The sequence below is a fragment of the Ambystoma mexicanum genome, chromosome 9, assembly GCF_040938575.1.
Source record: "Ambystoma mexicanum isolate Mex_15411 chromosome 9, UKY_AmexF1_1, whole genome shotgun sequence".
NCBI lineage: Eukaryota > Metazoa > Chordata > Amphibia > Caudata > Ambystomatidae > Ambystoma > Ambystoma mexicanum.
Window position 1 is genome coordinate 890339417 of NC_090931.1, and position 25368 is coordinate 890364784.

At 49.9% G+C, this 25368-nt stretch overlaps 1 protein-coding gene across 4 annotated transcripts in view; it reads left to right on the top strand.

Annotated features, from left to right (window-relative positions):
* TRAF3IP1 (TRAF3 interacting protein 1) overlaps nt 1-25368 on the top strand; it is a 1297461-nt gene that overhangs the window by 806458 nt on the left and 465635 nt on the right. For all 4 annotated transcript variants that reach the window (XM_069616014.1, XM_069616012.1, XM_069616015.1 and 1 more), the window contains one exon: nt 12420-12440. In XM_069616014.1, the coding sequence (XP_069472115.1) occupies nt 12420-12440 (21 nt within the window). The remainder of the gene's footprint in view (nt 1-12419; nt 12441-25368) is intronic.

Sequence of the window (25368 nt, forward strand, 5' to 3'; positions counted from 1 at the left end):
ATGAATATTCCCCGTCGTCAGGCCGGGAATCCTCGTTATAGAAAAAAATCAGTATCAGTTTCGTTTCTGTTCTGTCTTTCTTAGTAGTAACCAATCACTGGTCTCTGGGTAATACTGCCCCCAGCCAATGACTACCCTCTCCCTAAGCCCCACCTCTGGCAGCCATCCTCAGATTTTTACCGCACGTTCAAGTGTTGGGAGTCCTCGTGCTGTAGCTCTTGAGCTTTTGCTGCGTTTTCGCGCTTTTTCAGGAGATTTATCTCATTTTTCGGTTAAATAGAGCCTCAAGCTCCACCGTTTCTACATCAGATCAACGGGGATCCGTTTCGGAGTTTTCTACGCCCCTCAAGGGTGAAGTTTTCATTGAGTTCCGCTTTTGGAGGATTCCAGAAGTTCCGAGGCCTACCCCAGACATGGCCCAGGAGAAAGGAAGCTCGACGCCCGGGAAGCTGTTCAGGACCTGCCCTGGATGCCAGCTTCAGAATGTTTTCAAGGAGGACGAGCATTCGTTATGCCTCTACTGTCTCCATGAGGACAAGACGCACACGGAGAAGGACTGTGCGTTTTGTGGGAACATGTCGGAGCGGACCATGAAGGATCGCCACCTCCGTCTAGCCAACTGGCTGGAAGGGAAGAGCCCGTCAGGCGAGAAGAAGAAAGAGGTCCGAGCGGTATTCTAAGTCCTGTGAGGGCGTCCCGGCGACGGGGGCCCAACAAAAGGCTAAGCACCGCGAGTCCCCGGGCACCGGGAGCGCCAAACGGTCAGGCTCCTTAGCTGCCAGACAGGGCGCACCCTCCCCGGCGCCATCAACCACGAGCCAACGCTCTGGCTCGGGTAAGAGGAAGTCCGAGAACCCGGCGAAGCTTCTGGAGAGGCCCCGGTCGATCTCGAAGATTCCGGCAGAGGGCGAGCGAGGCCCCAGGCGTCCAGAAGGTGGCGATGGCCTTAATTCACCCTGCTAAGACCTCGATTGAGGATGTAGCCGCGGCCCTGGTTCAGCCTGTGGAGGCTACACCAGTGGAGGTGCCCTCAGGACCCAGATTCTCCCTGCCACCGCGGAGGGAGTCGTCTTTCAGGCCCATTGAGAAGACCCCCACGAAGTCCTCGTTGGAAAAGGTGGGGGAGGGGCTGGTGGCCATCGTGGATACGGACATGACCTCTGAAGAAGAGCTCATCGAAGTCGAGGAAGAGGCCCAGCCCATCAGGAGGGATCCCGACGAGGGCGGTGACGAGAGCGACGGTGTCGCCAACAAGGCTCCTCAAGAGCCCTCGCGCCCGTCGTTTCCGGTGCCGCAGGACACTTCGGCGGCCATTTTGTCAGCGATTCAGTCCTTATGCTCGGAGATAAGGACAAGGTTGCCCTTTTCCCCGACGGAGGTACCTGCAGATGACGACGGAGGAGACGACGGGACGTGTCCCCCGTCGCCCCCTGCTCGGGCGTCCCCGCCCAACGAGATTGGATCCTTTCATGCCATGATTTCCAGGGCATTCGAGCTTTTCCAGCTCTGCCCAGAAGAAAAGAAGAAAGAAGGGTTCCTTTACCAACGGCGCGAGGCTAAAAGGAAGACGGTCCTCGCCATACCGCTTCTTGATGACATCTGGGATGAGGGGCTCGCCCTCCTTAAGAACCCTGCCACGGTGCCGGCAAAGCAAAGAGGGACCGGTACGAGAAGAAGTACCGGGTCCCCGACGCTGCCCCCTTGTGCCTTCGGGCACAACCTACCCCGGATTCGGTCGTCTCGGCGGCGGCAAAGAAGAAAGCTGGGGGGCATCGGCCTTGACATCAACTTCCCCGCCGGACGGCGAGGGCAGGAAGTTGGACACGATGGCATGACGGAACATCTCATCCGCAGCGACGACTATCAAGGCGGCCAACGCCCTGGCTATCGTAGCCCGCTACGACAGGGGGTTGTGGTTCAAGATCGCCCCTCTGTTAGACTTCCTTCTGGAGCGCCAAAAGGGCTGAGGCCCTTGAAATCCTACAGGAGGGGGAGATTGCTTCGGACCACGCCATCACGGTGGCAACGGACATCGCCGACACCGGTTTCCGTCAGTTGAGCAACGGTGTTTACTTGAGACGACGAGGATGGCTCAAGGCCACAGATTGCCGCTAGGACATACAAACCAAGGTTTTGGACATGCCCTTCGACGGGACCAACCTGTTTGGGAAGGCGGTTGATGAGTCCCTTCAGGCCATCAAGACAGACACAGAGACTGCCCGGGCACTGGGAGTGCTCCAACAACGACGGCCGTCCTTTCGGAGCTCCGGAGGCAGACAAGGTGCCTCCAAGGGATCCGGCAGTGGCTCCTCCACTTACCGCCAAGCGGCAAGATCTTCGTCGCAGGAAGCCTACAGGGGACGCGGAAAGTCAGGTGGTGCCCATCGTCATCGACAGGGAGGTCAAGGAGGCAAGGCGGCCTCCAAACAGGATTGAACCGACCGCCGAAGCACCCCAGTGGGAAGCCGGCTGGCGAGGTTCGTCAGCGTGTGGGAGTCCATCTCCACCGACCGCTGGGTGCTGGACGCCCTGGCCCAAGGGCATGCCCTCGAGTTTCAGAAGAAGTGCCCTCGCCTTCCACCCGTGGCCAGGAAGGAAAATCACATCCCTCAACTACTGTTCGAAGTAAGGGCGATGCTCAAGAAGTGTGCCATCGAGCTCGTCCCAAAGAGGCTTCGGGGCTCTTGAGTTTACTCAAGGTACTTCCTCGTAAAAAAGAAGACAGGAGGATGGCGCCCCATCCTGGACCTACGACGACTGAACAAGTACATCAAGGCGCAGAAGTTCCGCATGGTCACCCTCCAGCACGTGCTGGGACAGCTGGAGGAGGGCAATTTCCTGTCATCGTTGGACTTGGAGGATGTGTACTTCCACATCCCCATTCTAAAAAGACACCGAAAGTTCCTCAGGTTCGTGGTCCAAGGGTGGCATTACCAGTTCAAGGCCCTCCCGTTTGGATTGAAGTCGGCACCCAGGGTGTTCACCAAATGCCTTGCACCGGTGGCGGCGCGGCTGCGCCTACAGGGGATCCACGTCTACCCCTACCTGGACGACTGGCTCAAGGACGAGGGAACTCACCGTGGAGCACACTGCAAAGACCGTCCAGCTGCTCACGGACCTGGGATTCTCCATCAACTTTCCAAAATCCCACCTGGTTCCGTCGCAAGTCGCCCTGTTTCTGGGAGCCAAGCTCGACACAGTGGTGCCGCTGGCCTCACCGTCGGAGGAAAGGACCAGGACCATTCTGGGCAAGGTGCAGCGTCTGCTGGCCACGGACATGGCCAGGGTAAGATCTATCAAGTCTCTCCTCGGGATGCTGTCCTCCTGCATTTATCTGGTGCGCCTTTGCAGGCTTTGGATGCGCCCCTTACAAGAGTTCCTCGACGCCCGCTGGGTCCAGTCGACGGGCAGCTTCGAGGACAGGATCCCTCTCAACGAGACGTTCCGTCAGGCGATCCGGTGGTGGGGTACCCGCTCCCATCTGGCAGCGGGCACAGACTTTCAGATCCCAGCTCACCAGGTGACGGTGACGACGGACACCTCCCTGGAAGGTTGGGGAGCGCACTCCGGAGATCTTCACGCGAGAGGCCTTTGGCTCCCGGAGGAGAAGTCACTCCACATCAACATTTTGGAGCTCCGCGCAGTGTTCTGGGCCCTCAGGTCTTTTCTTCCATCCCTCAAGGGCAAGGTGGTGAGGATCTTCACCGACAACACCACCACGATGTTCTACATCCGCAAGCAGGGCGGGACCAGGTCCCCGGCCCTATCCAAGGAAGCCCAGGATCTGTGGCATTGGGCCGTCGCCCAACGGATGTTTCTGGTGCCACTTCATCTGGCATGGATAAGGAACACGATTGCCGACTCACTCAGCAGGGAGCTGCGCTCGTGACACGAGTGGGAGCTACGCCAGGATCAAGTGGATCGACTCTTCCGACGATGGGGCGAACCCCAAATCGATCTCTTTGCGACGGTGACGAATTCCAAGTGCTGGAGGTTCGCCAGCAAGTTCCCCCAGCCGAGGAGCATGGGCGATGCTTTCTCGTTACCCTGGGACGGCCTATTTCTTTATGCATTCCCTCCGCTGCCATTTCTGCTCCGGCTCATCAACCAGCTCAAGAGGTCCCGGTGCAAGATGATCCTCGTCACACCAGCGTGGCCGAGACAGATCTGGTTCCCAGACCTTCTGGATTTGTCAACGTCCACACCAGTCAAGCTGCCGACGGACGCAGACCCTCTCTCCCGAGAAGGGGGCGCCATTCTTCACCACAGCCTGGAATCGCTGAACTTGCAGGCCTGGCTCCTGCAGCACTAGAGTTTGGAGGGTACGACATCCCGGCCGACTGCAGAGAGGTTCTTGCAAAGGCCAGGGCGTCCTCAACTCTCAAGTGCTACGGACATAAATGGAAGAGGTTCTCTGTCTGGTGCCGTGCACAGAAGATTAACCCTCTGCGGATTACGGCCCCTCAAGTACTGCCGTACCTACTGTCGCTGGCCAAAGCTGGACTGGCTCACGCCACCATCAAAATACATCTGGCGGCAATCTCCCGATATACCAGGACTACGGGACGGGCGTCCTTGTGGTCTCATAGTCTGGTGAAAGAATTCATGAAGGGACTATTCAGATCATTGCCGCCGGTGAAGGCTCCTGCCCCGGCGTGGGAGCTTAATGTGGTGCTGACCAGGCTCATGGGGGCCCCATTCAAACCTATGCATTCGGCTCCTCTGAAGTTCCTGTCATAGAAGACAGTTTTCCTCTTGGCCATCACCTCCGCACTACGAGTGGGAGAGATCCAGACCCTATCTTGCAAGCCTCCATACTTGACTTTTCATGACACTAGGGTGGTGCTGAGGACGCACCCCTCCTTTATGCCCAAGGTGCCGTCGGACTTCCACCTCAACAAGCCCTTGGTGTTGCCAGTTTTCTTCCCGTCGCCTTCGTCACCGGCCGAGAGGACTTTGCACTCGCTGGATGTAGCTAGAGCACTGAAGTTCTACGTGGACCGCACGAAGAGTTTTCGGAAGACGTCACAGCTGTTTGTGAACTTTGGGACTGTGAATCAAGAGAAGGCTCTCTCAAAGACTTCCATTTCCAGATGGCTCTCCGGCTGCATCATGCACCGTCACTGGTTGGCAAACCGACCGCTGCCCGGCCGTCCGAGAGCCCACTCGACCAGAGCGAGCGCTGCTACCACGGCGTTCCTGTCTGGTGTGCCCCTGCTAGACATCTGCAAGGCCGCGACGTGGAGGTCGACGCACACCTTCACAAGATTCTACTGCGTCGATCGGGACTCCAGGGACGGCCAAGCAGTGCTGCGCAACCTGTTTGCCTAAGGTGAGCCTGGTGAGGAGGTAAGAGATGCTTAATGTTGAGTTGTTGTATTGCTTAATGTTGAGCCTTGCCACCTCCTGTGGTTGTGCATGTGTGTACTGCTATGTATTCTCTTATTCATGAGCATGTGAATCCATGCCAGACCCCATGCTGGAGAAGGAACAAGTTACTTACCTGTAACTGTTGTTCTCCAGCATGGGTCTGGCATGGATTCACATGCGAACCCTCCCGCCTACTCCTCTGTGGCTCTTCACTTGGTCATACTTCCACTTTACATGCTACCAAATCTGAGGATGGCTGCCAGAGGCGGGGCTTAGGGAGAGGGCAGTCATTGGCTGGGGGCAGTATGACCCAGAGACCAGTGATTGGTTACTACTAAGAAAGACAGATCAGAAACGAAACTGATACTGATTTTTTTCTATACAGAGGATTCCCGGCCTGACGACGGGGAATATTCATGAGCATGTAAATCCATGCCAGACCCATGCTGGAGAACAACAGTTACAGGTAAGTAACTTGTTCCCTTCCACACATGGACATGGAAATATCTGAGCCGCTGACGGCCCCCTGTGCGCAGTGGCTCCCAAGACACCATTGGTGTCACTGTTTAGTGAATTAAAGGGAGGGGGGAGGTGTTATGTGGCCAGTATTTATGGTTTCTGGCATCAGTGGGGGGTTGGGGAGGGACGAGGGGACACTTGGGTTTGTTGGGGTTAATGTTACCCAAAATATTGTTCAGGCTCTTGGTTCTCGGTTACGTCAAGACACAATGGGCTCAGAATTCACACACCAAGGCCCTGAAAAGGGGCCTCTTGGTCCCACACAGGTTACCACATGGTCACCAAGGATACCACAAATACTTCTCCTAGAAATTACTTCTGCACTACACAATGGGTGCGCTGGGGAGGGCGGTGATCAGGATGGTGGTTTCACACTGTTAACTTGGAACATACAGGGGTTAACAAATGGTAAAAAGGCATGCCTAATTTTGAATTGTCAGGAATCATAAGGTGAATGTTCTTTGCCTGCAGGAAACACACCTGGACAAGGGCGGTAGGCTCCCCAACCATGGAGGCCCAGGGGTCCATAGGTATTTCTCCTCCTTTGCCACACACTCCCAGGGGGAGGGGGGAGTGCCGACATATATTCATCTTTCCTTGGAGTGCAGGCTCCATGATCAGATTGGGGATGATGGACGGTACCTCTTGGTGGCAGGGGAAATAGCGGGATGGCGGGTTCTTTTTGTCAACATGTATGCCCGAACATTGATTGTCCAGACTTCTTCCAGCACTGTGCTGACCACCTGCGCACCTTCCCGAATTATGAGGTAGTATGGGCTGGTGACTTTAATATGGCCTTTTTGTTATATCTGATAGATCCTCCTGCACCCAGCCTGCCCTCTCGCAGGCGGCCCTTAAGTCGGCAGCCATAGCAGAGTATCATGATCTCATTGATACCTGGCTTTGATACCTCTCTTACATCCCACTTGCAGGGAATACACCTTTTACTCTGGAGTACAAGGCAGCTCCTCCAGAATTGATTGTCATTCTGTCCCCCAAGCTGGCCCGCGTCACCCTGAGCGCCCAGATCCTCCCAAGGACCTTATCCGATCACTCCCCAGTATTAGTACATTTTAGAGCCCTGAACCGACCAGCTGGTCAGCTGCGTTGGAAATTTAGAGTTTGCGCCCTAGAGGACGCTGCCTTTTGGGAAGATATTCAACAAGACATTTAAACTTTCTTTCAAATTAATGTGGGATTGGTCCCCGACCCCAGGGTTGTGTGGGAAACCTTTTAAGGTTTATATTCAGGGCTGCTGCATGGCTAAACAGGGTGGGGTCTTGAAATGCATCCGAAGGTCATCTCTACCCTAGAACATGACATCAAGAGGTTGGAGGCCCTACTGTGCGAAAAACAGGAGGAAATGAGCCTTCTAACCGCTAGGGAGGAGCGATTTTTGGGGGACCCCATAGCGATGGATACATACGGAGAGGCAGACTGCCCAAGCCGGACACTGGCCTGGGCCATTAAACAAGAAGGGCAATTGGGCACTATAGTGGAGTTAGAAGATGAGTGGGGGGGGCACCAGGGACAGTGAAAAGATCAACACGATCTTTCGTAAGTTATATGCCTGGCTATACACCACCCAGACAACTGCAAGCCACGATTCGATAAAACAAAATGTAGACAGAATAGCCCTGTGGTGGCTGCACCCGACCCAGGGTGCATCTCTGAATGACCCCCAACCCCTTCCATGAGAAGTCACGCAGAGTAATCCTTTCCCTTCCCATTGGTAGGGCCCCGGGCACCGATGGGATAATGGCCAAGCTATACAAAGCGTACCCAGATCTCCTAATTCCCCATCTACGAGATATGTATGAGGCGGCTAAGACCTCCGGAACACTTCTGGATTCCACCAGAACTGCCCTAGTGACGATACTGTTGAAACCCGGTAAAAGACCCTTGTAAATGTTCCTCATATAGGCACCTCTCTTTAATTAACACTGATAACAAGATCCTAGCTAAAATCCTGGCAGATAGGTTTCTCCCATATATACCCAGTTTGGTCCTCACTTATCAGTTCAGCTTTATTCCGGGGCGCTCTACCCAAAATAATCTACGCAGACTGTTCATGATAATGCACAACGTGAACCCAGAGATCCCGATTGTAGTGGCCGCATTGGATGCCGAGAAGGCCTTTAATTCGGTGGAATACTCGTTCCTAATCGAAGTCCTTCGTCAGACAGGTATAGGCGCCTCCTACCTTCAGTGGATTTGTCTCCTATACACCGCCCCCAAAGCCATAGTGTACACCAACCATTTGCAATCAGAGGTTATATATCTGTCATGAGGCACTCAACAGGGCTGCCCCTTCTCCCCATACTGTTTGTTCTTGTTGCTGAACCCCTGGCATGTGCACTGCATGAATACCACGCCCATAGATGTGTGACGATTCACTCTCACAATTCCATAATTTCTCTGTATGCGGATGACATGTTGCTATATATTAAAATCCCAAAAAAGAATGTACAACCCATGGTGGACGAGATCTCCGATTTTGGAGATCTCTCTGGCTTACGGATCAACTGGAATAAATCGGAGGTCCTCCCATTGATGCCCTGAGTCGAGCGGCATGACATTGGTGAGGACTTTGGATGGTGCTCACACGGTATTCGGTACCAGGGTGTACGGGTGTCCTCATCCCCTGTGGCGTTGTACAGGGACTATCACACAGTTGTGCTGTAGATGATGGATCACAGGGTGGACGCTTGGGTGCTCTTGCCCATTTCTCAGGTAGCCAGGATATTGCTTGCTAAGATTGTGATCCTACCAACATTTTAATATATCTTCAATAATGTCCCGATTTGGTACCGCCGATTCTGTACTTTCGGCTCAGTGAGGTACTTCGATTAAAATGGCCCGACTTTCCAAATGCGCCGACAACCTCTCTCATAATGCTTTGTTACCTCCCCCCAACCACAAGCAAGCTGGTCTCCTCTTTATATAAAATTATCCAGTCACAGTGAAGCCTCCAAGCTGGCAATTACATGAGCAAGTTGGAATCCACCCTAGGTAAGACACTGACCACGGAACGGTGGAAAATTGTATGTACACAAACTCGATCGATATAGATGAATAATCTGTTTCATCTGATACATTTTACATTCTTACACCAGATGTATTATTCCCCAGCCCGCCTGCATAGTTTTTACCCGGAAAGGTCCCCTAGTTGAAACAGATGAGATGAGAATCCGTCAGACTTCTATCAATCACATGGCATGGTCTTGCCCCTGAGTGCATGCTCTCTGGAATAAAGTTGAGGAGACCCTCTTCCAAATGTTGAATATCCATGTACATTACTCCCCCGAATTGTGGCTGTTGGCGCTAGTAGAGGAGGGGTCTCGCGCAGAGAAACTTCTCGTGGGAATGGCGTTTATTGTGGCCAGATCACTAATTGCTAAAACATGGTGTGGGGGGTAGGGCCCTTAGCTACCGCAAATGGCTAAACTGCATGTCAGTGTGCGAGAGGAGGGAAACAGAATACACACTGACCCTCCCCTCCAACAGAAGACCACTTGATTTCTCGGCCCCTTTCAGATCATATTTGCTGACAAGAGCAGAGAATCCTCCATGCCCCCCCCCCCCTACAGAGTGTGCCCCAGAATTGATCTATTGTTAGTTATGATGATCGGGTGATGAATTGATTACATGACGTGTGGTACTTACTGAATCACATCTCTATGAGGCATTACATGGAGCACCTATATATGCTACCGGATATGAATGCTTACCCACCTGTAATAATTGATACTGTAACTGGTCAGATACCCTCTAGCAGTGGTTTCCGCTCCAAGAACATAGATGGCCTCAGTTGGTTGTTGATGCCCTTTCTTTTTTATTGTGTTATGCTGTCTTGACAGGGGGAGATCCTGTCTTGATGTGGGACAATGGGGGTGTGGGGTTTGTAGAGTTTGGGTGCATTTGCCCCACTGAAGTTGTAATGTGTTTGATTTTTGTTTGAAATGCCAATAATAAAAACAGTTTAAAAAAAAAAAGTAAGCAAACCACCCAAAGGGGGTGACCTGAAAGATAGTACCATAGGAGGGGTTACCAGAAGCGAGAAAAAAAACCGAAGCACCCCACAGCGGTGTAGTTGAAGGAAGGATTCCTAAAGTTGGTGGAGGGGGGAGTCCTGACCGAGAGGAAGATCCCAGTCCAGGTTGCGAACCAAAGTCACCCACAGAGTTTTAGAATCGCAACCACTTACCTGAAGGAGAGACTGCAGGCTGTAGTTATCTGTCTGAAGCCGAACAATCCTGGAGGGCGATCGAGAGACAGTAGTTGAACAACAGAAACTTACAAATCCAGTTTGTACATTTAAGGGATGTTATCGTTAACCAGCATCTGGAGGATGGGATCCCTTTGTGTTTTTGTTGAAATCCAAGGAACTTGTTTTAACTGTACAAGAAGACTGGGAATTCAAGAAGAACATTTCCAGAGACATTGTTGGGAGGGGATCAAACACCAGCCAACATAAGCCAAGGAATGGGGTAAGCGCACTTCTCGGGGCTTAGTTTAGTTTTCCTTTATTAGTGCTAGGATCAGTTAGAACGATAGCATTGCTTCGGACAGAGGACAGTTTGAGATGTGTATGACATTCTCCTGACTGTCACCTTTTTTGTTATTTTTTAGAATAGGGAACTTCCACCATAGCAATAGGGCTAGGTGAGGGTTTCTTATATTTTTAATAAAGCTGAATAAGTTGAACCATGTCCAGTTGTCCGCGACCTATCACTGACCTACCAAACAACCCATTTCTTGTTCAAAATTTACACATGTGAAAATATTCTCACAAGAGGCTAGTGTCATTTGGTCAGCTATCTTCTGTATATGACCCCTTCACTCAATTGGCAAACCTAAAAAGAAAGATAGGCAACATGCTAAACTATGGAACCAGTATGTTAGAAGGCAAGCCTTCTCACGGAAAGCAGCAGATACTATACAGTGGGATAAGATGCTTTGTGCAGGATCACTGTATTGTCCGCTGGCATAGCCAGGATGTTAGCCTCAACACTTTGGTTCCACACTGTTGAATTTGACTACAAATCGCTTTCCTGATTAACCCTTTATGCTCTTTATTGGGGTGGCTCCTAGTTTTTACAACCCCCTTTTGGAGGAATCACGCTCTAGACCTGCATCATAATAACGCTATGTTACTTTTTATAGCTAGATCTGTCAAATAAGGTACATTGGGTCTCATTACAAGTTTGGTGATATCTCTGCAGTAAATCCACCGAGGTACGCCCAAATTGATTTACCGTTATCACCATTTGGTCCGGCAGAATTATTGCCAGATTACAAATGGTGGTAGGCAGTGTTAGTCCCCATTTATTGGGGTCCACAGGGATTTCAGTGGAATTACTGATGGCGGTAATTCAGTCAATTTGCCAGGTTTTTTGCTGCAAAGTGGAGGAAGTACCTCCAGCATTTTGCTTTAGGTTTTTCCTCTGCCTTACCTCTGAACCCGTAATTCGTCAGTGTGGTAATATGGCAGTAATGTTGTGGTAACCCTGTTACCACTGCATTACCACAGTTTTTAGCCACACTGCCAAACTCGTAATGAGGCCTTTTGTTTAGTATCGCAGCATGTGTTATTATCACAAAAGTGTATATATACATGGAAGTTTATCAACCTCGGATATTGAAAAGGCTTGAGGCTACATTGCTGTAATTTGGGAAAGTGGTATCTGGCATATGAACGCAAATCTCTGTAATGAGAGTGTACCACACTGAGCTATCTTCAGACAAATCGTGGCATTCAACTTTCAGGATTTCACATGATCAATATATTTCACATAGAAGGGTGGAAATTCTACAGGAGTTGTGCTATAGTGAATGTGCAAACAGGGGCAGATTCCCAAAACGGAGTGCAACTGAAACAAGCGCAGAGGATGTGCTTTTTTTATTTGCGCTCATTTTAGAAATATACAGGTCACTGTCTCAAAGGTGACTTGCGCATTCCAGGGGTGACTGAACAGTAGTGCACGCTCCTGAACCTAATTTATTGCAGGCTCCCAGCACCCACCTGAGTGTTTGTATCATATATATCACAGTGCGTAGCTGCTTCCAAGCCAAACTTTACTCTCTAAATGTGGTGCGGGACTTGGTAAAGAAGTAAGGGGCAGACCTTTGTCTCCTGGAACACTAATTACAATAGGATAATCATGATTTAAGTGAAAATCTGCCTTCCTTAACTGTTTCACTTCTTGTTGGTTTATAAAAAGCTCTAATCCCTTGGGTGATTTGCATCATAACAAAATAACAATGATTAAATGTTCCTGTATAGACCAAACCTGTAACCATGTTTGGTTTATTTCACCCCAGTTTGTCCGTGACCCCATGGTCATGTGGTTTCCCACGATTTTCTTTTAGAGACTGCTTCAAATTAATACCCTGGAGAAAATGTATACCCTCAGCTACATTTAACATTTGTAAATTAAATTTAGATGGTCTATACCGTTTGAATCTACTTTTTGATTAAATTAAAGAATTTGTGAGGCTTTATTACTAAAAGGTTTCTTCTCTTACAGGTGACTCTGGCAGCGATGCAGGTGAGAATGATATTGCTTCTAGAAGTAGTCCTAATTTTGAAAATGCTTCAGTTGACTGGTCACAAGAATTTTTCAATGTTTAAAACCACCATTGTCCTGCCTGCTGATATCTAAAGGTATCTTACTTGTAACAGTAGTGTGCTTCTTATTATGTAAAGCATATTTAGCAACAACAGACATTTTAACATGTGAAGATTAGTTTACAGTACAGATGTGTGTCCCTTTCAGGCTAGAAAAGCTAGACAAGCACAGCCATCACCTTTCTTTCTGAAAAGCAACACTTTGTTTGGTGAGTGCCTCTTTGCCCATTGCTGTACTATGTCAGTACAGTTTGTGCCATGCCTTTGCTTGCTCGGCAGGGCAGGTCCTCTCGATTTCTGGAATGTAAATACACATTCCTCCCTGGATGTTAGGAAGCACCAACCTAGGTCTTCAGGCATGCACTTCCCTCCCTGAGCCTTGGTAGCACAGGTATGCCATTACTCGACCCATAGTTCGCTGTATGTCTCCCTGTGCCTGTAAGATGCAGACATATCCCACTGCTGCCTGGAAAGTACTGCTGTATCCTTTGTACTGTCTAAAGTGCTCAGCAGTCTACCAAAGTTATATCTAAAAAGCACAGGCTGTTTGCAGTCTTTATCTGAATAGCAAATACATGGCACTCTTATCTGGAAAGAAAACAGATGCCTCTCCCTGGAGGGGGTTGCCATGGCCTCTACCTTCAAGGCATGAGCATGTTCCTCCCAGGACAAAACGTTATGCTTGTCCTCGATTGGCATAGACATGTCCTTCCCTTGTCTTTGAAAACTCACAACCAGGCCAGGTTGCTTTACTGTTGTGTTGGGCCATTCAGAACTGAAGGGAGGTTCATGTGCCTGAGATACTAGGATGCGTTGGCTAGGGTGTTGATATGTTAGTTATTTGATTTGAAAATCTGTTTATTGGTATTCACTTATCACATGACGGCAATCAATAGCACATTATGACACCACAGTATAGATGTAACATAAAACAAACATACAAACAAAACTAGGCAATTGCGTAAAAACACTCTAGCACAATGGCGTCCATGGGCCTTAGGACTTCCATGTTGGTTTTCTTGCATATTATACATGGGGGGGGGCATGCCTGATTGCTCCAGAGGCTCCACTATCACCATGATTGAGGGGAGCAGCCCGGCGCCTCCACCTATCAGGCAATGTGAATAAAGAATCCCAGCATCTATGGGGGTTTGTCATCGGGTGAACGGAACATTGCTAAAAGGAGTGCATTCCATGCCTCTATATTGGTGGTTTGTTCCCTGAGGCCTTAATGCATGGCTCTGCGCCACACCACAGTTTTGGCTGTACTCCAGTTGCATGTCCTGCAGACACAACAAATCGTTCGGGCCAATCCGCCTGCTTCAACGCAATTGCAATTCTCCTCTTTGCGAGGACACATGCCAAGTTCATTAGTTTTAAGTGCATGCCTTATTTGGTCTGGCCGGCTATAAATCCCTTGGAGACATTCAGTTGGGGTCCACTCATATCTACCCAAACCATCCTTTCAAATGGATTGTGTCCTCCCACGTAGTCCTCATTTTATAATAATTATCTCTCCTGCTTCAGAATTTCTTTTCGGCAGAGGGCACTGTGTGTAGTGTCATCGAGTCGATGTCCCTCGAGGGCCTCCATTCGACGTCATCATCAGTATAAGGAGCGCACGCAGCGGCCGTTGGCTTCAGTTCTGTTTTTCCGAGCTAACGCTTCTAGAGAATTATGGCACGTTTCAGTGAAATAGTTATTTTTGTTTGAAAAATGTCTTTGTTGACTCCATCGATGCCCAAGTTGGCTTTAAGAAGTGCCAAGATTGCGGGTCGAAGATGTCTATCATCAATCCCCAGCACGTATGTCTGTGGTGTTTGGTCTCCGGGCACCGTACCTCTGACTGTGGTTCCTGTCAGGCGATGACCGAGAAGGCTCTCGGGGAGCGTAAAGGTAAACTGATGGTAGGGAGGCTACCTTCAAAGAGCTCAAGAAAGACCTATGAGTCGAGGGATTCTTCTCAATGCAAAAAATTCTAAACTGTCTCGAACGAGAAGTCGATCTCGCCATTCTGCGTTGTCTTCGAAGAAGGCCAAGAAGAGGCATCATAGGTCACATTTGACCTCCAGTGATTCCTCAATGGAGGTAATTAGGTGTCCTACGACATCCGATTCCCCTGCAAAATGGGACGCATTTTGTAGTCAAATGCTGCGAATCGTCAATGCGGCCACAACCCCTTTGAAGGACAAGCAGAAGAGCCATGCCCCAGTCGCTCTGCATAAGGAAGACAAAGGGAAGTCGAAGACTAAATCATCGAAACTGAGCTTGAAGTCGGTTTTGCATCGAGAAAGTTCTCGATCCGATGAAAAATCGTCAAGGGCTTCGGTGAGTCAGGAACCTAGCCCATTGATAGTTCTGTTGAAGAAGCACAAGACGTCAAAAACTTCGACGCCTTCGCCAACCCCAGAGCCGTCGAAACCAAAGTAGACGCTGACTAAATCGGCACTGATTATGAAGCCATCGTCTACGTCAACGACAACTACTTATACATTGTCGAAGCCTGTGGTGGTACAGGAAAAGGTTTACTAACCTTTACCTAAAAAGGACTATTTTAAGCCTGTCGGCCATATATGAGGAGGAACCTCCCTCTGATGGCGATAAACCACCTTTTGGACTACAGTTTGGCACCTATAATGTGCCAGAGGAAGTAATATCTGATGAGTCCAGGCTAAGAGATTTATACGATAACCTTCAGTCAGCCAGTGGGTTGGATACCTCGCCGGAGTTAGTTTGGCAAACCAGAAATGGGAATTGTAATCGAATTCTTAGGACGGTGTAGGCCCACTCCCTCTTTTGAACAAGATGACATGACGGACATCTTGGACCAGGGTCCTCGGAGACCACATTTTTCCCTTTCACATGGCATTACAGAAAAGGGTCTCTGCAACTTGGGAGAAACTGCAGAGGCAGTAAATAAAAACTTTGCAAGGAATAGCAGACCATCTTGCAGTGACCCATAGTATCTCACTAAGCATCCCACACCAGAAAGCTTGGTAGTTCAGGCTACTACATCCACGAAGCAGTCAGCTTACCCATCCATCCCTCTTGACGGGGATAAGAGAGTGGATGTCTGGGTGAGGAAAGTTCACTGCGGGCAGTATGGCATTGAAGTCGACAAATGTGACTTGAGCATTATCTAGATTTACGTTTACCCTGTGGGACTGTGTTGCTATGGCAGCTGACCACATCCCAGGAGGAGAGGAAAGAGATGGCTTCCTGGCACTCAAGGATGGTAATGAGGCAATGGGTGAATATCTCCAGTCATGTTTGGATACTGCAGACAGCATCGGCAGATCCATGGTGCTAGCACAGTGTTACACAGATTTGCGTGGTTGCAGAAGTCTGGGTCTGTGCCAGATGTGCAAGCTAGACTTCTCAACATGACCTTTGATGGCTCGAGGCTGTTTGGCAGCAAGGCGGATGAAAGTTTGGAAAAGCTGCAGACCTCAGACCGCCTCAACAACCCTATTCAGTCTCGTCTTCCTGGAGGGGTAGGGTCTTTCAATTCTACTCATTTGGAAGAGGACAAGCCGGTCAGAGAAGATTCCCTCGTGGTGGACGAGGGAGAGGTGCTAAGTCAGCCCAAGCAGCGGCAAACTTACCTTCAGCTGCTGCTTCAGCTGCATATAAACCTCTGAGGCCTTGACCCCCAATACCGCGGTGGTGAGGCAGACTTACTCAGCATCTGAATGATTGGCGGGGCCTTTCTTCAGATGCTTGGGCACTGGAAACTGTGGCCCAAAGTTACTGCCTTCCTTTTTAAAAAAAAGGCCTCAGGATCATCCACCAGAGAACAACTTTTTTTCAAATTCCGGATCCGCTCCTTGTGCAGGAAATGTTGACCCTGCTAGAGTAAGGTGCAATAGAACATGTACCTGTAGCGGAAAGGAGCAAGGGTTGGTATTCGCCATACTTTCTGATCTCCAAAAAGGATAGAAGACGGAGTCCCATCTTGGACTTAAGAAACTTGAAGTTCCTCAGGAAGGACAAGTTCAAGATGGTCACACTTTCTCAGATGTTTCAGGCTCTCCAACTCCAAGACTGGTTGGTATCATTGGACCTTCAGGATGCTTACTTTCATGTGCCAATCCATCTCAAGCACAGAAAGTTTCTATGGTTCGCGATTGGCGGTTCTCATCATCGATTTCGATTTTTGCCATTCGGGCTGACCTTCCGCCCCAAGGGTGTTCACCAAGCTAATGCCGGTGGTTGCAGCCAGTCTCATTAGAGGGGTGATTCACGTCTACCCCTCCCCGAATGATTGGTTGATCAGGGCTTGTTCACCCGAGCAAGCCCGGGAAAATCTCAGTGTGTAACCTGCCACTCTCTTCACAAACTGGGCTTCTCCCACAATTACAAGAAGTCTGATTTGATACCATCCCAAAGACTCCAATTTATGGGGCTGTCCTGGATAGTTCCTTGGGGAAAGCCTTGCCACTCGAGGTCAGAGCTTAACACATTCTGCAGATGGTGACCAAATTCCAGAATGCCCGGCATCTTCCGCCCTTCGATTTTCTGAGGTTGCTCAGTCTCATGGCATCCTATATTTTCCTGGTGCCAGAGGCTCGGCTGAGAATTAGATCCCTCTAATGGGCTCTCAGGACTCAGTGGCAGGGTCGGATTGGCCCATCTGTCACTCGGCCCGGTGCTGGGCCAAATTCATGTGTAGTCCCTGGGGGCTGGTTTTGGCCCACGCCTGGGCCGGTTTGAGAATCATTCTTCTTCTTTTTTTTTTTTAAAACAAAAATGCACCTGCAACGGCATAATTCATCAAAGCAAGGTAACAAATGTTACCTTGCTTTGATGATTGATTTGCATGCATGATGTGTGCATCATAAATTATGATGCATGCATCATTCACATGCTGCTGCAGCATGCGGCAAACATTGCACCAGACCTGCAGATTAACTTAACTGGTCTGCTGTTAAGTATCAATTACCAGTTTAATGGTATCCAATTCAGAGTAATTGCTCATTTTACTATAGCTTATATGATAGCTCAGTGGGTTGAGCCTTCGCTTGTGTGTGTGTTAGTGTGTGTGTGTGTGTGTGTGTGTGTGTGTGTGTGTTAGTGTGTGTGTGTTAGTTATCTGCAGGTTCGAATCCCAGCAAAGCCATCTCAGCCTTTCATCCTTCTGAGGTCGATGAATGAGTACCAACACAGGTTGGGTAATAGTGTGTGCATATTTGTTCTATAAAAAAGCTGAAGTGTAAGTGCTATACAATAAAATATCATTTGGCCTTGGACGTCTGCTTGCATTCACAGTAATTTAACTATTGATCTATACAGATAGATATTAATGATACATCTGGTGGTCCATTCATGATTGAAATATATATCACATTAGTGAAATCATAACCATATTTCGAATGGATTGTGTCCTCCAACGCATTCCACATCTTTGACATGTAATGTCCACAGCTGTGTACTTCGGTAACTTTTTCGGCAGAGGGCGTCCTGCGTCTATGACGTTGGGTTGATGTCCCTCGAAGGCCTCTGTTGAGGGCGACGTCACCTGATTTTATAAATGGGACGCACGGTGCCCGTAGCCTCAGTTCTGTTTTTTCTGCAAACGTGTTTGCTTCAGAGACTCAGCGCGCCTCGTGTATTCCTCGTCAATGTCTTCTATATCTTCGACCCTTCCAACTCCGCAGTCTGGCTTCAAGACTTGCCAGTACTGCAAGTCTAAGATGTCGCTTACCGACCCTCATCGCATTTGTTTGTGGTGCCTGGGTGAGAGTCATGACACCGACAACTGTTCCAAGGGCCAGTCGCTGACTGGTAAGGCCTTGCGGGAGTGTAAGCAGAAGCTTCAGCTAAGTAGGGGTTCTAAACCCAGTAAGTCCTGTAAAACTTCTAAGGGGATGTCCACCGACGATTCGAGGGGCGACTCTCCGTGTTGGAAGGAGTCCCAGGGATTTCGGTCCCAGAGTGGTTCCCGCCATTCGTCGTCCTCGTCTCGGCATTCCAGGAAGTGCTGTCACCGGTCGCCTTCACCCTTCACTTCAGAGGATGGCACTGCGAGGAAAGTGGCATGTCCAACTAAGTCCTGGACTCCGGAGGTATGGCCTGCCTTCAGAGAGCAGATTGCTGGTGATTTTCCAATCCCAGGGCACAGTTCCGTCCGCGCATCTCTGGAAGAAGCCGGCAAGGAATGGTCTCGATCAGTGGTTTGCATGCCTTTGGGCTCAGGTCCTCGACACGACTCATCGGGAACCTTCGAGGTCCTGTTTGGACAAGGCTCAGGATGGTCGCAAGAGACCAGGTCTCGGTCCTCGTCCCCAGTGAGACCGCAGCAACCTGGTAAGGGATCGAGGTCGGCGTCGGCGCCCTGTCCGTCGGATACCGACATCAAAGCTTTGCCTTTGCACCAGCCCTTGACGTCAAAGCCTTCAGCGCCCTCGACGCCTTCGGGGCCCTTGGGCCAGAATTTACCGCTGGAGTTCCCTGGTACTGTGGATCCTCCGAGGAAGACTACTTTTGAGTCTGTGGGATCTGTTAAGGACTCCAGACCCTCTTCTGTCCCAAGGAAGGACTTTTACCTCCCTCTGGATGATATCTATGAGGAGGAGGAGAGGTCAGATTCCGATTTTGACCCTGTTGAGCTGGATGTGGCTCCTGTCTTTTCTGGGGACAGTCAATTGGAAGAGTTATGGCAAACACTTCATGATTCCAGTGGCTTGGACACTTCTCCTGAGGTGGAATCTGGCATGCCTGAGCCTGCGGCTCATGCTGAGTCATCCTACAGGAGACTGATGGCTTGGGTCACTGAATGTCTTGGCTGGTCCAGTCCTCCTGAAGCTTTTGTTCAGGATAATTTATCGGATATTTTGGATCAAGGTCCGTACTCTGACCCAGTGTTAACTTTTCATTTGACGCTGCAGAAAAGGATGGCAGCTGCTTGGCAGACCACAGAATCTCTTCCGGCAGTTAACCCGCGCTACCTTTCATCTCACCCCACTCCGAGAGTTTGGTGGTTAAGGCGGCTACGGGCAGTTCGAGGCAGGCAGCGTACCCTACCATCCCTTCTGATAGGGACGAGAAACGCTTTGACATTGGGCACGAAAGGTGTTTTCTGCGAGGAGTATGGCGCTGAAATCAGCCATCTCCACTTGTGCCTTAGCAAGATTTTCACACACTCTGTGGAATTGTTTCTCTAGCGGCTGTGCATATTCCAGAAGGGGAAGAAAGGGATGGGTTTCTTGCTCTCGTGCAGGATGGCAAGGCTGCCATCTGTAAATCCCTTCAGTCGGGTTTGTACACGGCCAACCGTGTAAGCCGGTTCATGGCTGCGAGCACGTTATACACAGATTTGCGGGGTTGCAGAAGTGTGGTTTTGCTCCGGATGTGCAAGCCCCTCTTTTGAACATGCCCTTTGATGGTGCACATTTGTTTGGCAGCAAGGCTGACGAGAGCCTTGAGAGGTTGCAAACCTCAAAAGCTATAGTGAAATCTTTAAGCGCAGCTGTGCTTCAACCTCTGCCTTTTCGTCCTAGGGGACAGCAGCGGAGGCGAGTTTCTTTTTGTTACTACTCCTCCTTTGGTAGAACGAGAGGAGCCGCCAGTCAAAAGGGCCAGCGTAAAAGTACCCGTGGAAATAGGGGTGCCAGAGCCGCTCAGGCAGCTGTATCTGTGCCATCAGGCGCTCCCGCAGCTGCTCCAAAAGAAGCATGAGGCCATGTCCCATTGTTCGCCGGTTGGGGGCAGACTGTCTCAGCATCTTGAAGAATGGCGAGCTATTACTTCGGATGCGTGGGATCTGGATAGACTAGCCCAGGGCTACTGCCTTCCCTTCCTAAAGCGGCCTCACGACAATCCACCGGGGAATCTCTCTTTGAAGCTCCCAGATTCGCTCCCTGTGCAGGAAATCTTGACCCTGCTGGAGAAAGGCGCTATGCAACTGGTGCCTGTAGCTGAGAGGAACAAGGGATGGTGTTCCCCATATTTCTTTACATCCAAAGAAAGACGGGGGATTGAGACCCGTCTTAGACTTGCGTTGGTTGAACAAACTTCTCAGGAAGGACAAGTTCAAGATGGTCACTCTTTCTCAAGTCCTCCAGGCCCTTGAACTTCAGGATTGGTTGGTGTTCCTGGACCTACAGGATGCTAAGCACAGAAAGTACCTGAGGTTTGCGGCTGGCGACTCGCACTTTCAGTTTCGGGTCCTGCTGTTCGGATTGACCTCTACCCGAGGGTCTTCACCAAGCTAATGGTGGTGGTGGCAGCGTATCTCAGGCAAGGGGGATTCACATCTACCCCTAACTGGACGACTGGCTGATCCGTGCGTGTTCTCCTGGGCAAGCGATGGATCATCTCAGTCTCACCTGCCGCTCCCTCCACAAGCTGGGCTTCTCCCTTCAATTTCAAGAAGTCGCATCTGACACCTTCCCAACAGCTCCAGTACACCGGACAGAGGCCAGACTGAGGATGAGATCCTTGCAATGTGTCCTCAAGATGCAGTGGTCCCAATTCTCAGGCAAGATGTCGGTTCCCGTTCAGATTCCACTCTCGGTCTCACAGGATCTGCTGTGGTGGGCCAACAAGGGGAACCTGATGAAGGGGTGCCGTTTTGGCAACCGTGGCCGAAGGTGACAGTGGTAACAGACGCTTCCCTCACAGGATTGGGAGCTCATGTTGAAGATTTGACTGCCAGCGGTCGTTGGTCTCCGTCGGAGTCCAAACTCTGCATCAACATGTTAGAGCTGAGGGCCACCAGGCCGGCCCTGAAGGCTTTCCTGCCATCCGTGTGGGGGAATTGTGTTCTGATCATGACGGACAATACAGTGGCCATGCATTACCTCAACAAAAAGGGGGGGGTAGGGTCACTCCCGTTCTGCAGAGAGGCGATGCAGCTCAGGTTATGGGCAATCCAGCAGGAAATTGCACGCTCTGCAGTTCATCTGGCTGGAGAGCAGAATGCGGCGGCGGACGTTCTGACCAGGCAGAGCAGTCTCTCACGAGTGGGAGTTGGCTCAGGAAGTCCTTCTGGGGATCTTTGCCCTTTGGGGAACCTCACAAGTGGATCTCTTCGCAACCAGTGCCAACCGGAAGTGCGAGAGATTCTGCTCAAGGGAATTTCCTCCGAGAGGAGCCTTAGGAGACCCGTTCGTCGTGGATTGGTCATTCCCACTTCTGTACGCATTTCCTCCGGTCCCCGTCATTCCTCAAGTGTTAAGGAGGTTGCGGAGGTCCGGGTCCCACATGATCCTCATTGGTCCATCTGCCCTCCACGCCGTCTTCCCTACCGAGAGGATCTGCTGTCGCGCGAGGGAGGTCAGGACTCTCAACCCTCACGCTTGGTATCTGAAAGGTTGAAATGTAAGGATTGTGACCTCCCTGATGACGTGATGGAGGTGTTGCTTTCGGCCAGGCGGCCAGCAACAAAATCCCTGTACTGTTGCCGTTGGCATACGTTTTGGGACTGGTGCAGAGGAAAAAATGTTGATCCTTTCAGTGTTCCATTCCCACGGTTCTATCTTTCTTGCTTTCTTTGGCACACAGGGGCCTTTAAGTTGGTACCATTAAGGGTTACCTGGTGGCACTGTCTATCTTCAAGTGCTCGTCTGAAGAATGTTATTATTTTAAGATTCCTTTGATTTCACAATTTCTTAAGACTCACTGATGTGTTTCTACCATCCCCAAACCGGCACCAGGAATGGGATCTGAATCTGGTGTTGAAATTCCTGATGGGTGCTCAATTTGAACCTTTGCATTCCTGTCCTTTGAGACTGTTGTCGAAATTTCAAGACGGTGAATTGCAGGCACTTTCATCTTAGCCACCCTTCACTGTGTTCCACAAGGATAAGGTTGTACTGAGGGTACGTCCTTCCTTTCTACCTAAGGTATTGTCTGAGTTTAATTTAAGTCAGAAAGTGGTTCTTCCATCTTTATATCCTCCTCCTCATCCCGGTAAGGAAGAGGCCCGCTTCCATAGGTTAGACCCTACGAGAGCTCTGAGCTTTTATATTTCTAGGATGTCCAGGGTCAGAGTGGACGATCAAATCATTGTGGGGTATGCTGGACACCGATTGGGCCAGGCTGTTACCAAACAGACCTTGTCCAGGTGGATTATCCTCACCAATACTGAATGTTACCGATTGGTTGTCAAGGACCCTCCTGAAGGGTTGCAAGCTCATTTCACTAGGGGTGTGGCAACTTTCACAGCTCTGCAGCGGGGAGTTCCTATTAGGAATATTTGTGAGGCAGACACATGGGCTTCTATCCACACCTTTGTCAAACATTACTCCCTGGATACGCTCCATGGTCAAGATATGGCCTTTGGTAAGGCGGTTCTTTATTCTGCCATCTGATTGGGTATCCTAAATTCTTTTCCCTCCTCCATTTTCTGGTACTGCTTTGGGTGTCTGTCAAAGATGTGGAATACGTTGGAGTACACAATACATTCCAAGAACAAGTTACTTACCGACTGGTAACCTTCTTTCGACTGGATGTTCCTCCAACATATTCCACATCTCCCTCCCAGCCTGCCCCTCTGGAGAATTTCCAATGCGTTTGCAGCTTACGTTTCTGCAAGGCTATGTGCAGTCAAGCATGCATTGAATATGTGCATGTCACACGTTATGGAGGAAAAAACATAAACTGAGGCTACGGGCGCCGTGCGTCCTATTTATAACATGCAGCGACGTCGCCCTCGACGGAGGCCTTTGAGAGAAATCGACCCAACGTCATCGACGCAGGACGCCCTCTGCCGAAAAAGTTTCCGAAGTACACAGCTGTGGACATTACATGTCAAAGATGTGGAATACATTGGCGGAACATCCAGTCGAAAGAACGTTACCAGTTGGTAAGTAACTTGTTCTTTTCATGGTGGAGTTAGGAACAATGCTATTTGATGCCACTTCCTGTTTTGTCAAGGGGTGAAAGCCTGTGTCTCATCGCTTTCTGGGATGTCACTTTCGAGTATGGTCAAATGACATCACTTCTGGCGATGTCATCAGAGGTCAAGGGTCGCAAGGTGGGGGGTGGGCCACTTTTTTGAGGAGAGGGGTGGGCCACTTTTTCTTGGTGGTCTGGGCCTATTTCTTGTCCCAGTCCGACCCTGCTCAGTGGTCCCAGTTTTTAGTCAGAATTTCAGACCACCTGCCAGTTCCGAACAGAGTTGTTCAGGACCTTCTGTGGTGGGCTTGCAAAGACAACATTCTCAAGGGAAAATCGTTTTGGCAGCCATGGCAGGAGATGACTGTAGTGAAAGACACCTCACTTACCGGTTGGGGAGCCCACGCCAGCGATCTGACAATCAGCGGTCATTGGTCTCCATCGGAGTCCAAACTACATATCAACCTTTTGGAGATGAGGGTGATCAGACTAGCGCCGAAGGCCTTCCTGCCCTCTGTACTGGGAACAAATGCCTTGATAATGATGGACGTTGGCCATGTATTACCTCAACAATAGAGGTGGTGTAGGGTCACTACCACTGTGCAGAGTGGCAATGCAGCTCTGGTTCTGGGCAATTCAAGAAGGAATCTACCTGTCGGCAGTTCACCTAGCCTGAGAGAACACTGTGGCAGACGCTCTGAGCAGGTACAGCACAGTCTGCCACGAGTGGGAACTAGCTCAGGAAGTCCTTCATTAGATCTTCACCCTTTGGCGAACACCTCAAGTGGATCTTTTCGTGACCAGTGTCAACCGGAAGTGCAAACTGTTTTGCTCCAGGGAATTTCCTCTAAGAGGAGCTCTAGGGGATGTGTTTGTGGTGGACGGGGAGTCACCACTCATGTACGCGTTTACTCCAATCCCAGTCATTCCTCACATGATCACGAGGTTGAGAACATTCTGGAAATCCATGATCTTAATTGCTCCAGATTGGGCCAGGAGGACGTGGTACCCAGATCTTCTGGTCATGCCCATCTGCCCTCCAGTTCGTCTTCCACAAAGGGAGGATCTTCTCTCGTAAGAGGACGGTCGAGTTCTCCATCCAGAGGTCAAGACACTCAGCCTTCAATCATGGTTTCTGAAAGGCTGAGATATAAAGATTGGGACCTTCCGGATGATGTGATGGAGATTGTTTTCGGACAGAAGGCCAGTACCATAATCTTTGTACCGTTGCTGTTGGAACAAGTTCAGCAACTGGTGCAGAGATAAGAATGTGATCCCTTTCTATGTGAGACACTTACTGTACTTTCCTTTTTGTTACCTTTGGCAAATCTGGGGCTCCTGATTGGTACAATTAAGGGTTACCTAGCAGCGCTTTACATTTTCAAGTGCTCTTCAGAGGAGGAGTCATATTATAAGATCCCTCTGTTCTATTCTTGAAAGACCTTACTAATGTATATCCACCAGTCCCATTCAATGTCCCTGTATGGGACCTCAATCTAGTGTTCACATTTTTAACATGAATTCCTTTTCAGCCTTTACACTCATGCCCTTGAAGGTCCTTGACATTAAAAAACGTTTTGCTTATTGCAATAACTTCAGCCCGAAGGCTAAGTGAGTTGCAGGCCCTTTCCTGCAAACCTCCACATATGGTATTCCATAAAGACAAGGTCATTCTCAAGGTAAAGACTTCTTTTTTACCTAAGGTAGTCTCTGACATCCACTTGTCACAGAACATCACCTTACAAACTTTCTATCCACCTCCTCATCCAGGAAAGGAGGAATAGAGGTTGCATAGACTGGACTGAAGAAGGGCTCTGTTTTTATATATCCAGAATGGCTAAATTTCGCCAAGATGACCAATTATTCATTGGCTATACTGGTCCCAAATCGGGTCTTGCGGTTACTAAACAAACCATATCCAGATGGATCATCCTGGCTATTGGCGAATGCTATAGGTTGGCGGGCAGGGTCCGAATGGAAAGCCTAAGGGCACATTCCACAAGGGGCAT